This window comes from Leptosomus discolor, chromosome 14, assembly GCF_034619465.1.
Source record: "Leptosomus discolor isolate bLepDis1 chromosome 14, bLepDis1.hap2, whole genome shotgun sequence".
Taxonomy (NCBI): domain Eukaryota; kingdom Metazoa; phylum Chordata; class Aves; order Leptosomiformes; family Leptosomidae; genus Leptosomus; species Leptosomus discolor.
In genome coordinates, this window is record NC_141404.1 from 1,432,513 (window position 1) to 1,447,283 (window position 14,771).

Below are 14,771 nucleotides of genomic sequence, written 5' to 3' on the forward strand. Positions count from 1 at the left end.
AGTGGCCACTGTTGGTCACCAGATCGCTGCCACGCTCCAGACACAGTGCAGGTTTGGGATTATTTCTCTTACCCTGCCGAGCCGAGGAGACGGTTCCTCCGAAGAAGGGCAGAGCTGGCACTCCCTGGCCTCAGCACCACCTCGCAGCCAGCTCAGCTCCGGGTCCAGCCCCGGCGTCACCTTGTCCTCCTCCTGCCTAAGCAGCTGGCCAGGTCCTTTGGCCTCTCTTGCACTTGTAAGGCGACACTTATAAGCTCCCCCCTGCCAAAAAGCCGAAGAAGGTGGGGCGAAGGGTGGCCTGCACCAGCCCGGGGCTCCCAGCGTGGATGGTTCGGACAACAAGCGGTCAAACAAGTTCTTCCTCTGCACAGCCGGTGCGCAGCAAAGCACAGACCGAAAAGGCCACCCTGTCCCTCGGTCGCATGTTTCTCAACCTCCACCGGCTTCACCCCGTTGTTGATGTGTTGAACTGCGGCTGGAACCTGCCTTTAGCTCCCCTGAGGAGTTGCCTGAACTGCAACGGGCCGCTCCCCTCCACCGGTGGCACCGCCGGGCACCTAATGCCCTGGCGTGTGAACAAAGCAGAGAGGGAATGGAGTCACGAGTGCTGTGGTGATGGAGATGCAGCGATTTCTCCTGCTGGGCAGTATTCAGGAGGACGAGCCCTGCCCTGTGCGCCCGCTACGCCCAGTCCGGCAGCACGGGCTCTGCCTGCAGCAGGGCTGCCGGGCTCGTGCATTTACGAACAGGTCGGGCAATAAATAAGGAGTTTTCCGCTGGCAGATACCATCCCATCACCTGCTTTCCGCAGCTGGGGGTTGTATCCTGGGGCATCAGCAGCCTCCAGCGCAAGAGCCAAAGATGTACAGAGCCATGGTCTGGTTGAGTGGCAGCGGTGGCAGCGCCGGGCTGGGACTGGGGACTTGCAGCACTTCAGCAGAGCCTTTTCTGTGCCTTATAAAACCCCCAGATCCCACTGAATTCCTGGGGAGCTTCTGCCTTGCAAGGACGCAGGGCAGCGGTGATCAGACCAGTGCTATCTTACGTCTTTAAGAGGCAATGTGTCTTGGCTGTCGCCGACTTTTTACTGGCATGCTTAACCTCTAACTAGGGAAAGAAAACCAGGGTTTGGTATGCCAGCCTTGGGAAGCTGCTCACCCTGCTCCAACACCTCCTACTTTCTCTGATGTTGCTGTTTCTTTTCATCCTGAGACACTTTCCGCCTCAGGCCCGCGGCGGGGGGTTAGCACCGGCGGCACAGCCAGCACGAGGAGCTACCTGCTGTCAGTCTCACGCGGGATGCAGCCACACATGCAGGAGAGCGTTGTGTCTTCCCCTCCGAAATGCGTGCAGAGCTCTGCAGGCACTTGCCATCCCCATCAGTAAAGAAAGGATTTAACTCCAGGGAGCTGAGCCCAGGTGCCCGGTTAAAGCTCCTCTTGTGGCTCCCAGAGCCAGGGGTGAGGCTGGGCGTTAGGAAAAATGCAGCCGACTCGGTTGCTCTGATTTCAGATCCTCACTCTGCCATGGCCCAGTGGAAATTTTGCCCGTTTTGTGAATTCAGCTCACAGCCCGGTCTCCCTCGGTTCCTGGCACAGGCGGCAGCGCTTTCCTCGCCAGAGATTGTGAGGAAAGAACATCCGTGGCATTGAAATGAAGCCGCTGAAGCCAGCCCTTTATCAATGGTGCCGGGAGAGACGCGGCCCACGTGGGTCTTGAGTAACCCGTCGGGACTGTATCGCTCTAAATGCCTCCTCATCGGGATTTTTTAAAGCATCCCCAGGTCCATCCACCTCCTAAAGACACCACCGCTCGCCGGGGCTGAAACGCAGCCCAGCAGCCGCCCCGAACCCACGCCCCAACCGGAGCTCCCCGCCTCGAGGTAGAAGCTGAAAGGGAACTTACTGCGCTCAGCTGGGTCTCATTCTGCTCCCTGCGCCGGGCACCACCAAGCCTCTGCCAACTGACAGGCAGCTTAAATATTGCCAGAGAATCGGGATTTGCCAGCGGAGCTGTTAACGGTGTCACAAGGAATGAGAAGGAATATTTATAGTCAAAGTTAAACTAATTGCCCGAAGTTACTCTTTCGGTCTCCCGTGGCTCTGGTGAGAAGTGTATTATTTTCACTATCAGGGCTCATGGGTCAAACTCCACAGAGTGCCATTCTCTTAAGCAATCTGCACAGCTAGAGAAGGGACAAGTAACAATAAAAATATCCGTGCTGATGTCCTCCCAAGCTGACAGCCCGCGACACAGAGGGAAGCTGACAGCTAGTCCTGGCTCTTAAGTTTATGCCTAAGCCTTACAAAGAGCAGATTCATCCGTGGGCTGGGGTTCATAGCTCATTTCTGAGCCTGGAGCTTAATCCCAGAATCGAGTCCCCTTCTGGGACCAGGCTGGAGGTTTTGGCTTCAGCAGCATCTCTCTGAAAATCCTGATAAACTCTTACGGCCAGTAACACGCAGAATGATGCTGAAGAGGGACCTTCCGGCACAGGGAAAGGCCGTGGCAGGAGGCAGCTCACACACCTCTGAAGTCGGGGTGCACAGAGCCCCAGGGCAGCCCCACCGAGCAGCCCCGTGCCTCTTGCTGGGCAGGGAACGCGCTGGCTGGGCGGGCAGAGGGAGCACGGGCGCTGTCCTTGCGCAAGCCCAACCCGCGTCCCCACGGTGGAGTTATCGACCCGGGTTTTACTGTGTGGGATCCCCCAAGGTGTTACTGGCGAGTCCTCGGCTCCCCTGTGACACCTGGGTGAAAGGCTCGGCCGAAGCGGGGCGGCCCCCGGGGAACGCCGGTCCCGCACCGCTGGCCGGGCGTGAGCAGCTTCTCCCAGCGCGGGTGCTGCCTTCGTCTCTCTCGCTGGTCGTGTAACGTTGGAACGAACTGCGCTGCTTTTACCAAAGGTTTTGTGGAACTCAGCCCTGCTCTGACAACCTCAGCTGCCAGAATCAGAAGTTCAGCTCTCACCTTCACGTCCGAGTTCTCTAGATGGACCATGGAGGCAAGATAAAAATAAAAAGGCACCCCGGAGTCTCAGAAACCAGAGAGCAAAGTAGGAAGATCCTAGTGGCTGTATGTTACCTCATTGTTTCACACTCGGCTCACGGTTCTGATGAACATAACGAAAGGTCTTTGAATCTTGCGATTGGAGATGCTTTGATTTTTTTCTGCTAGAATTTGGAAAACCCAGATTTTCCTAAATTGTGTTGGAACAAGGCAGATCCTTGAGGGCTTCAATTTCAGCATCCAGGTGCCTTGTGCTGCCTCTCAGCCTCTGCCACGTTTTTCTGACTTCCAGCCCTTCCAGTCTGAAGCCGAGAACCTCTGTTGGTCTCTTCAGCACCTTTCATGGCACCTGGAAAATAATTACAGATCGCGGCCTTTTAAACCATTGCCGAGATACTTAGAGGGAGGGTTCATAAGTGGTTCCAGTTTGGCTTGGAGATGCCAGCCTGGTTCTGTTTCATCCCAGCCAGTCCACCAACGGGAGCTGTGAGCTTGTCCTCACCATGACTTAGGCTAAAGCTGCTCATTTTCTTTTTGATTTTTTTTTTCCACCCCCATTTCTTGCAGGAAAGGGTGAAAATCCTTAAATAATGCAAAGTTTGGAATGTAACCTGGGATTTTCAGGGTCACTGTTTCCCTGTCTCTGTCAGAGGGTGGAGGTGGCACCCCGAGGAGCAGGAGCCACGCCACGGCTGCGTTCCCCGCGCTGACCCCGGGCTGCTGCCTGAGTTATTACTTCCTTTCCAAGGACGGGCTTTCCTGTGAAGACGATCCCATGATCGGGGCTGACGCAGGCGGTCTGTTAAGGCTGGGCTCTGCAAGGCTGGCAGGAGAGCGCCCAGCCGGGGCGCTGGTTCTGGGGGAAAATTACCCAGCGTTTGCAGTTGTCAAGAAAGAGCGAAACAGCAAGGGTGTGCGGCGAATGATGCCGACTGCCGTAGGTACCGCGCTGCAGAGGAGGCTCCGGGTCATCGTTTCTGTGGTGGTTTATGGGCTGCAGCCCGGGCGGCGCCGGCCCGTGCCGTGGGAGGTCTGACAGCCGCGCTGGGCAGCTCGAGATCCCCGGGGCTGCAGAAGAGCCAGGCTTGATCGGCCAGGAGGGCTAAAGGGACCTCAGGAGGGGTTCGAGCACTTGAAATGCACGTGCCCAGCGAGGGGCTTGTACCCGTAACGTTTTTGGTAGCTCTGTTCAGAGCCGCTTTACAGTTGCCGGTGCCGTGGCCTCCAGGGAGGACCCAGGGACTGAGCAGGCTGCTGTAAACAAGCTAAACTACAACCAGGAAATCTGATAGGAAACCGGTCCCTATCTGTCTGCTGTTGGTGTAAAGGGAGATGAATTGCTCCGGGGACATAAACTCAACCTCAGCCAAGAATTCCTCTTCGGAGGGAAACAACTCTCTGCCTCTTGCGCTCGCTAAATGTTTTCTTCTGAAGGCTGCCGAAAAAATCCATACTATTTTAAGAATTTGCTGCTTGTGTTCATCACACTGGCCTGAATGCCGGCACGCAAGCAGGTCCTTTCACAGTTATGCAGTTATTTTCCCCCTACCAGCCCAAACCCAGCAAGGGCAGATCCTGCATCTCTCTCCCATAGGTGTAAGGGGCCAGTGTTAAGAAGTGCGGTCGCAGAAGTGCCCGATGCAGAATTCCTCACCCCTTCACCCGCAGCTGTCGTACAACACGATTTTCGACAGAACACAGAGGCGCACGCCGTCAGGAGGCAGAAGGCAGTAGCTTTATTTTAGGAATAGCACATAGGCATTGGGGAGAGACTGTATTGTGAATATCCATAGTCCCATTATCAAATAATATAACCGTACGTCGGTTCTTTGAAAATATTCACATAAAAATACCAAAGGGATTGGAGTCCTAACTATTCTGGAAGGTTACAACATGTAGCAAAATCTATGTACAGCATCTTCACATTTGTCATGACAGTTTCAAAAGAACCTCCAGTGGTTTAAATATTGAATATGTTTTTAGAAAAAAAAAATAATAATAATCAACTGACTGCAATGTGCAACATCCAACACGGAAAGTGGAGCCGAGTGAGCATTGCCCTGTCACCGCCGTGGGGGCAGAGGAGAGGCAGAGACAGACGGGGCTGGACCTCTGCGAACACAACGCTAGAAACTACCTGGCACTTAAAGCTGTATAAACTGAGAACACTTGTGAAAATATACTTCACTTCCTACAGCAGGGTTTAAAAAAATACTGAAAACCGAAGGTTCGATGGTCATAAGGTCTCCCATAAATAATGCACCGGGTGGCGGTTCTGTACTCGAGCAGAGGCTGCAGTGAGAGCTCTTGCTCTGGCGATGGGCGGGAGGGAGGTTACCTACGCTAGGGCTTGCTGGAGCGCGTCCACGGGGCGGGATGTCGGAGCGCGTCGGGTCTGAAAGGCAGCCGGGTGCGTTTTGCACAGGGTGATGCCTCGCGGTGTTCATGCACGGTGGGTTTGCTGCCGTAAAGCTCTCGGGGCGCTGCGTCGCCCGGAGGCACGTGCACTGACCACGGGATGCTGCTAGCCCTTTTAATAACGAGGGAATTAGTAACAGTCAGGGGAAGGGTGGACGGGCACGCCTCGGGAGTTCCCTGGGTGTGCTCAGCGTGAACGGCTGGTCGTACGGTAAAGGGACTCTCGGGACTCCAGCGCTCGGGGGTGAATACAGGAGGGCAGGGGATGTATTTCTCGCTGGTCTCTGCCGTGCCTCGGAGGTGGTACTCGTGGCTGCAGAGGACTCCACTCATTTTTAGGCTGCCACGGGGTTCTGTGCTTTCCAAGGAGGCACCAAAATGCTCAGGGATTTATGTCTCCTGCGGAGTTCAAGTAAGCCCAGTGCTGCTGATGTGAAACGCTGGGGAACATTTCAAGACCTGTCAGTCTCTGACACACCTTTAGGCAAACCTGGCGGCAGGAAGGACTCGGGGCTTGCCTTGCTCTCCAGCGCAGCTGGGCAGAACCAGGCTGGATCCGTATTTGGGACCGCACGGACGAGCCGGGAGGCTTCTGCGAGGCCGTATTGCATTCCGTTGCCACCGGCCGGCAACGGCAGGGGATTAAAGCCTCTGGGCCACCTCTGTTGATCTCCCTCCGCTGTTATGGCCTGTTCGGGTGGAGCTCCAGCCCCACGGTGCAGCTCAAGGGCGGGAGGGCTTGGCGAGGGATTTGAGAGGAGCTCGGCAGCGTTGCTCCTCAGGGTCCTGGGGGAGCAGGCGCTGGTGGCAGCCCTTGTCCCCCCACTGTGCTCCCTTCCTCGCCCGACCTGCTCTGGCCCCCCAGGGAGTCTGGGGGTGGGCTCTAACCCTGGCCCCGAGGCTGGCGGGGGCGAGCGTGCCTGCCTGGGGAAAGCTGCATCCTGCGAGGGCTGACTCCTTGCGCAGCCGTGCTCGGGCACCGGCTGCGGGGATGTGGGGAAGGTCTCCAGCGACTGCTGGTGCCTGTGACACGTGTTGTGGAAACACGAGGGAGAGGGGTTTTACCCAGCTGTGTCTGACATCCTTGACTCAGCAATATGCTGGAAACAGAGGCTGCTAAGAAAGCTGCTGTCAAGACCAGCGTGGTGTTTACCTTCTCGTCCCTGTGCCTCACCCTCGCATCCATCCAGCATCACCTGCGGTGCCTTTTCAGCATCCAGACTGCCCCGACCCCTTGGTCCGTGGTTCTGCTTGGTGGTAGCAGGTGACAGCAGCATATTTACAACCAAACTCAAACGGGAGCAAATTGCACTTTGTTGGCAATAAACGGCCGCACCTCGCGCTGCTGCGGGCCCGTCACCAGGCGAGGGGGGAGGTCATCCTGGGGCTGCGCTGGCTCTCGCCGACCTGCACATCGCTGAGCGCCCGCTGCGGGGAGAGAGCAAAGGGCAGGCGCTGAGGGTCAGGAGAGGGCAGCTGGTGTGGACAGGGAGATGTTTCATGGTGCTGGCCACTACAGGCTTCATTCTCCCACAGCTTCCCACTGGACAAGTCAGCCCGTGCGTCTGTCTGCTTGGTGGTGCTCCGAGCCAGCTCCTCGTTAACCAAGGACATCAGACCATGACCACACCTGCTTTACTGTCCGTGGGGCTGGTGCTTGGACCATCAACCCTCACCTCAGCCTCCTGCACCAGCCAGCTGCCTTGTACGTCAGAAAAATTGCACTTTATGGACATTCGGGTACACGTGCTCACAAAGCGCTCGTCTCGTGCCCTGGTTTGGCTGGGGTAGAGCCGCAGCCCAGCCATGCCAGGCAGGCCGTCAGCAGCCAGGGCAGCTGAGCTGAGTGAGCTTCAGGTGTAGCCCAGACCATAATGTCATGGTCGTTATAAAGGGGGGAGGTTTGCTGAGGAAGGGGAGCTCCTGGGGGAGTTCTGGCTGGGATCCCTCCTGCTCCTCCTCGTCCCATCCTGCTCCTCCTCGTCCCATCCTGCTCCCGAGGACTGTGATGACCAGACATCCTAGGCTGAGTACAACTTTGTGTGCTTTATTTGTTCTGCTGTTTCATTAAATCTGTCCTTGCTTCAACCTTCAGCTCTCCTCTCCTTTCCCTGATTCCCCTTCTCAGCTGGGGAGGGGTTACTGGGTGATAGAATCACTGCTATGGTTTAGCCCCTGGGATGGGCTAAAAGAAGACATTCCCACAGCTCAAACATAAGTAAAATGCTTCACTGACATCTAACAGGAAACCCCTTCCTGGCTGCCTTTGAAAAGTGCAACTTACCTCAAACTTGCTCATGAATTCTGCAAAAATGCCAAAGAAAGCTTCAGAAGTTGTCATTTTTGAGTCTTCCCCGAAGAAAGACAACACCTTGCTGAATTCTTCCATGGCCTTGTGCTGCAGGTCATCCAGGGATTGCATGGCAGGCTGGGCACTCTCCAGGAAGGACTGAGAAGTGGCTTAAGGAAAACCAGCCGCAGTGTGGGTCTGGTACAGATCAGGGTCACTTCTGCTGGGTTGAAACCCATCAGATGGCTGGGTTTCATCTCAGGCCTAAGAAGGGACCTGCTGCAAATGTGGGCTGTGGCCATGTGTGACAGGAGCCTGCTGGGACGCTCAGCTCTCCCTAACAGCACTCCTTGGGAAGGAGAGATGGCTCAGAAAGCTGTCTGGCCTTGTGGCACTCGGTTTCTGCCACGCAGAAGAGAGGATGAGGATGCTTTCTTACCAGCTGGACGCAGCCCTGCTGCCTACCAAGGAGGCATGAAGACCACAGAACGGTTTTACTGGAGGGCAGCAAGTCGTGTTGGTGACTTGCCCCTTTTACAGAAGGATACACTCATCACAATTGCAAATCTGTCCTCTGCGGTAGCTGGCATGTTGTGACAGGCCATCTGTATGTCACTGACGGTGGTGTGCAGGTCCTTTAGGTCAGCCGTTAGGGTTCTCTGATTCACTGCACGGCAAGAGAGGATGAAGCAGTGTCAGGAGACTCAGGTCTGGCTCATTTCCCGCAGCGAAGCGAGGGCAGCGAGCGTCGGCGTCTGTGTCGGTCAGGGTGGTTCAGGCTGCCCGTGTGGCTCTGCACAACTTGTCTGCATTGTCCAGGGCACGGTGGACAACCAGACCTTCTTACTGGCCTCCGGCAAGTTGCCAGCAGCCGCTGCTGGGTGCTGGGGCCAAGAGATGCCAAGAACCTCAAAATGAGCCTGGAACATGCCAAGGAGCACACAGGACTCGGCAGCGCAAGGGCGGTGGTGGACATGCAGGTGCTCGACTGGGGAGGGGGACAGAGGGAGTGCACAGGACGGTGGGACACGGGGTGGTAGCCAGGCTGCCCTCCGTGGCATCTTGTCGCAGAGCCAGCGTTCAGGAGAGGGAGCCGTTTGGGCTCCGTGCTCCTTTGGGCCCCCAAGCCTTGGCTCTCCTACAGGCAAGGGAGGAGGTGAACTGCAGCAGGTCAGGAGGGCCTGGGTGACGTCCTGCAGCTGCATTGCTCTGTGGCCAGGATGAGAGCGAAGCTGGTCAGCCCTGGGCGGCACATGGTCTGAAACTGGGTATAAAGTGGCGGGAGCCTGCAGTGACAGACGCTATTTAACCAGATACAACACCCAGCTCGGAAAGCTGCAGGTACAGACCTTCCCCAAGAGGCAGTTTACCTCTCCAGGCCTGAACTTTCTCCTTTGATCATCCACCGTCGCATGAATTCCCGAGGGAATTACTCACAGACAACGGGGGACGATGTGCAAGGAGAACACAGCCCGCGCTTTGCCTGCGGCCAGCCTGTTGTGGCACCACCGACACCAGCGGGTGGATGATAACCCCAGCATCTGGGACTTTCTTTTTTTTTTTATTGCAACCAACGGAGCTGCACGATCCTCAGCGTGACATACCTGCGACTGGACTGTGAACCCATAACGTGAGGGGTGCCGTACACTCTGTACCACACGTGATTGCAGGCAGTAATAACGCTGCCGCCCCCGCCGGGGAGGCTGCACCCCAGGGATGGAGGGAGACGGGCTGGGTGGAGCAGACGGTGCTCCTGGCACTTCCCTCTTCTGCTCCCCTTGCACTTACGAGGTACCTCTGAACTTGGGGCCACTTCTCTAGTCAGAAGGCAGGTTCAGGTCAGGGACAGAGCCTTGTCTAGACAATGCCATGTGGAGCAGTGTGGGATGGGTGGGAGCTCATCCCTTCCTAGACCTGTCCTCTCGCTCAGGACCCTTCCTCGTTTGTTTGGGCCACCATCCTGCTCGTGCCGATGCTGTGCAGCTCGGGACTGATTCTAGACCCGCACCAACCGAAGAGACGGTGCAAGGAGACACGGAGCTTGCAGGTGCTTTTGTTCATTTACCTTTGGCAGCGAGCGGCACTGTAGGAAGATCCTTGGCAAAGCCCAGGAGCTCTGGGAAATGTTGGCTAAGTGATTTGGCAAGAATGTGCAGGAAGGTGGATTTCCCATCGACGGTCTTGGTGGTGTTCAGCTACGGCAAAGCAAAACAAGGAAGGAGATTCCTATGCGGGGGAGAGTGGGTTTTGCCAAGCACTCGGTGTGCCGGTCACCAAACACGCAGGGGCTCTTCTGTTCTGCTCTGCTCGCCCTGCGTTCACGTGCATGGCAATTCCCAGCCATGCTGCGTAGATTAATGTTTAAATAGGACGCTTAATGTTTACACAGCATGTTACGCCCAGATTAGTGGCATCAGAGCTGCCACCCTGTCCCCCACCCTTCAGGAGTCCCGCAGCAACCCATGTGGGATAAAAGACCTTCATTTTCTCCCACCCCACAGCCACAAGGTCTAGGTCTTGCCTCTGAAGTCAACCCTGTGCATCGATCCCTGTCCCCTCTCTGGGAGCTGCTGTGCCCAGGAGCCTTGTAGAGGACAGGCACGATGAACCGGGCACTTGGGGCTCCCAGCGTTGGTGCCTCCTGCACGGGAGCAAGCATGTGTTGTCTTACCTCGGTGAGAAAGTTGATTTTAAAGCCTGTTGTTTTGCTGGTCTTGGGCTGCCCGTTGTTCAGATAGTTTCCCATCGCCAGCACGAACTGCAAAGAGAAACCTCGGTGAATGACTGGCCGGTGACCTCCAGCACTTATATGGTCCCATCTCCTCTTGTACCTGCTTTTGGGTCACAGAGACCTACCAACGATGTGGTGGGAGCAGAGGTAAAAAGCCTCCCTCTGTCTACGGCGCGGTGGGAAAGCACCCTTTTTTGTGTTGGGTCACTTCTGCTAAGGGGCCCCATACTTGTGCTCGTAGAGCATCGTTAATAAAACCTTATCGGTTCATTCACAGGGGGATGAACCTATTAAAGGCAGAATTTCTGCTGGTTCTGTACACACCGTTCATCCTGTCACCCGCACGCTGCGGGGAGAGGGCTGCTCATGCACCCAGCAGCCCCAAGGGATGGGGCCGTGGGCCCAGAGGCACAGGCTGTTCTGTTCTCGGTGCTGCTCCCGGACGAAGCCTGCGCTGAACCCCCAACAGCAAAGCCCACGTTTCAGCTGCAGGAGCTGGTCCTTACCCACCACCTCGCCAGTGTCTTCAGCAGGGGCTGGAAAACACACCCTGCTTGTCATCCGCAGACCCAAACTTCCAAAGCCCTTACCAGAGCTCACGTTTAGGTTCTCCCCCCTGTGGTTTACGAGGATGATGCCCAGGAGTCCCCTTCCCTCCCCTGCAGCCGTCCAGAGGGCTGTGGGGAGCCCACAGCACCCCTAACACCCGCTTGGCTCCTTCGCTGCTTCCAGACTGACGAGGCAGGTGCCGAAGCTTTGTTAGTGCTCAAGGGGGGATTTTGCCTTGTGTCACAGCCTCGGGCTTTAGGCACGCACGAGGTGATGTTGCTGTTTCATTTCTCATTTGTTTTTCCTTGCAGGACGTTGAAATCCTCTCTGAGATCTCCTGCCTGCAGGACAAGGGCTGTCCTGCTGACTAGCAAGTGCCTAAGCTCCCCTCTTCCCAAAGCCTCTTGTGGGTATTCTCTGCAGAGCTTTAAGGGGATCTTTTAAAGGCAATGGCGACCCAGCAGAGGCAGCTTTCCCCTCCGGAATGCTCCAATTCCTCGTGCTGAGGCTTTGCACCCTTGGAGGCACAGCAGGACTCCAGACTGGGCTCACCCGAGTCCTGACGTCCCTCCTGGGGCCTGGCGAGGGGCAGGGACCTCAGGACTGCCTGGATTTCAGCCTGGGACACTCTGAATTCCTGTTCGCCGCCCGTTAATGTGCAACCAGCCGTTGCCCCCCAAGGACTTAAGGAGGTGTTGGGGGGGTTACTGGCCAGGCACTGCTGAGGAGGTTCATCACTCCTCTGGAGATGCCTTTTGTCGCATCGCGTCCTCATTTCTCTCCCCTGCTTTTTTTTTTTTTAAAAGCAAACGGGAATGAATTAACGTTAATTTGGGGCAGCTCATCTCAGTAGGGCCAAGGAGCAGCTGCAGTGGGTTTCGTTCTCCCACGAGCGCAGTGCCCCTCTGCCAGGCACAGCCCACCCCCCGGGACCCCGAAAGCACCTCCTCAGAGGGACGGGCAGCGTGCGGGACCCCTGCCTGCACCGCAGCAGGGCTGGCACGAGCCCCCGGCCGCGCAGAGGGACCGGCCTGCAGCGCTACCTGCGTGGGGACACGCATCTAGTGACTGCTCGGCCAAACCCCGCATCCTCCGGCCCCATCGCAGCCAGAGGACAACCCGGTGGGCTGGGCTGTGTTACTGGGTGGGTTTCTGGCTCCTGCAGCCCTGCTGCGTGCTGTCGGCGGGTGCGTGGCCGTCCGTGACCTGCCGTCCGGCATCCCCCCCATGCCGGGATCCCCCCAAGCCAATACCAGCGGGAGCTGCCAGGGGACGGAGCGTGGCCGAGCGGGACCCCAAGGTGCCCAGGGATCAGCCGTGGGGCTGGGGCCGCGCTCCGGCTGCCTGGGGGTGCTCCTGTGGATGCTGGGGGCCCCCAGTGGCTGTTACCAGAAGGAAGGACTGTTCTGACCTCCAAGATCTTGGCCAGCTTCTTGCTGCTTTTCAGCTCTAGGGAGGCCTTGCAGATGCACTCGTAGCTAGCTTTGATCTCCTCTGTCTTCTCCTGCAGAGTGGTCTTAAAATGCAGGCTGCGCAGGCGGATCTTGTATTCTGGTACTGACAACATCTGAGAACAAAAGGAGGAGAAAATCACCGCTGTCGCCGTCAGCCATAATCCCTGCGTGGCGTCTGTCCTGGCGTGTTTCCCCACACGTGGAAGCAGCAGGCGCTTGTCAGCACAGGCGATGCCGCGGGGCAGCTGGGACGGCTGCTGCAGCCTTCGCAGAGCACGGCCACTTTGCTGCCACGGGACGGGGAGGTCTCACGCCAATATCTACCAGTGACTTTGTCAACAGAAAGAGAGTCAGAATTGGGCAAAGTCACTCTCACCGTGGGGTAAACAGGGCGGTATGCTTTGGCTGTAGAACAGCCGTCGTGGGAGCTGCCAGACACCTCAGGCATCGTCACCGGCGCTCCCTGTGACCAGTGCCACCAGCTTTTCCCACCCCACCAGAGCAGACCAGCGTCCTGCTGACTGCTTCCTCTCTGCTACGCGTTTTCCTCAAGTCCAGCTCACACCAAGACATCCCTGGGGCACTGCACATGCAGACCTCCTCCCTCCCAGGGCACATCCCTGCCTGCAGGTACCTGCAGCACAAACTGGTCGGGCTCGCTCAGCTTGCTGGGATTCTCCTTGTAGCTCTGGAAGCGCTGGACTTCCTCCCCGTCCGGGGCGTACAGCAAGAGCTGCTTGATGTGGGAAGGCTCCAGGCGGTCCGTCTCCATCGTCATGAGGATCTGGCGCAGCTCGATGTGCGAGAGCTTGAGGTGGGCTATCAGGATGGCTGGGAGGAAGGGAGGCACGTCACTCGGGAGGGGAGGAGGACTGGACCCCGGCGGGGCTGGCTGTGCTGGGGACAAACTGCCTGGCAGGATGGGGCCAGGGGGAGAGGCTCAATCTCTCCACGGCACAAGAGTGGCAGGGACTTCTCCACGTGCCCACGCTGGCACAGAATCAACCCTGGGGCGAGGAAGGGCTTTCCACTCCCTCAGGTCTTGCAGGGGCTTCGTGGGGACCCTGAGGGGTCACCCTGGTCCTGCAGACCCCCCCCCCCAAGGTATTGCATCATATGCATGCTCATCACCAACGCAGCAGGCTGGGCTGCACTGGAAACCACCCGCAGCGCCCCCTCCTTTCCCACGGCCAGGAGAGCAGGGTCCCGCAGGGTCCCGCCAAGCTCTCCCCCCCTCCTTCCCGCCAAAAGCGCATCCTGGAGAAGCAGCACTGACCCTTCCTCCCTCCCCAGGCCAATGAGTCACATCCCATCTCCCCCCTTTCCTGGAAAGCCGCCTTCTCCCCCCTGCCCAGGGCTGCAGGAACAGCCCAGCCCAGCAGAGCTGTGCTGGGATTGCGCTCATGGGATCGTGCTCATGCAGCCTCCTTCCTTTTACCTTTCCAGTTCTCTACATCCCCGGTCCCATCTCTGGGCCCGTTTTGGGGGTACGTTCACCGTGATGTTTACTTACATGTGTTGTAGGCCTTTTTGTGGGACAAAATTTCAACCACGTCTTTCTTTTTAAAGTTTTCTGGCATGAGAGCTGGCTCTGGAAGAGAAACTGAAAGATTTAATCATGGGTAAGGACAGGCTCAGCCGGCTCCAGCGGGAAGAAAACTGTCCTGAAAACAGTGAAACCATGAATGACAGAGAGGAGAACTGATGCTTTGCACACAGCAATGGCTCCGGGAATCCTTGAATTCTGCGATTCAAAGATCTCCTCAATGGAGGACTCAGTTGGAGCTGAAAAAGGTAAAACAAGAGGTGAAACACACAGAAAATCCCAGACTGCCCAGAAACATCCCCCAAAAGATAGCCCCTGAGAGGAATCCCGTTTCATCCCACCTCCACTGCCAGTCCCATCTGTATCTGCCTGCTCTAGCTCAGCTCTGCCCCCGCTGCCATCGTGCATCGTGTCCCTTGCAGCAGAGCTCGGACATCCCACTGGCATTTTACTTCTCCCAGTGTAAATGCGGCAGCCGCGCTGCCCCACGCCTCCCACCGGGCAGGCAGGAGCGCGCTGCTGTCACCCCGCACCCCGAATGTGGCCATCCCGGCCAGTGCCACTCAGCACCCCCAGCCTGGACCCACTCTCTGGGCTTTCAGCACCCAGAAACCCCAGTGGGTGGTGGATCCTGATCGATGGGTCTGCAGGAGCCCCCGATCCAAGAGCAACAGGGGAGGCTGCGCTAGCTGTGGACCTCAGGCGTAGGTTTGGGGGGGGAACTGGCCTATTATATGTGTAAAAAGACAAGTGTGGCTTGTAACGCTCCCGACGGAC

At 57.2% G+C, this 14,771-nt stretch overlaps 1 protein-coding gene across 1 annotated transcript in view; it reads right to left on the reverse strand.

Moving 5' to 3' along the window:
* Positions 1 to 6,780: 6,780 nt before the first annotated feature.
* Positions 6,781 to 14,771, reverse strand: part of GRID2IP (Grid2 interacting protein) — a 37,406-nt gene continuing 29,415 nt past the window's right edge. Inside the window, exons 15-22 of the mRNA XM_086473085.1 lie at positions 13,962 to 14,039; positions 13,083 to 13,279; positions 12,406 to 12,561; positions 10,386 to 10,472; positions 9,780 to 9,909; positions 8,263 to 8,381; positions 7,709 to 7,873; positions 6,781 to 6,852 (exon numbers count right to left, since the gene is read on the reverse strand). Coding sequence (XP_086329211.1) covers positions 6,781 to 6,852; positions 7,709 to 7,873; positions 8,263 to 8,381; positions 9,780 to 9,909; positions 10,386 to 10,472; positions 12,406 to 12,561; positions 13,083 to 13,279; positions 13,962 to 14,039 — 1,004 coding nt within the window. The remainder of the gene's footprint in view (positions 6,853 to 7,708; positions 7,874 to 8,262; positions 8,382 to 9,779; positions 9,910 to 10,385; positions 10,473 to 12,405; positions 12,562 to 13,082; positions 13,280 to 13,961; positions 14,040 to 14,771) is intronic.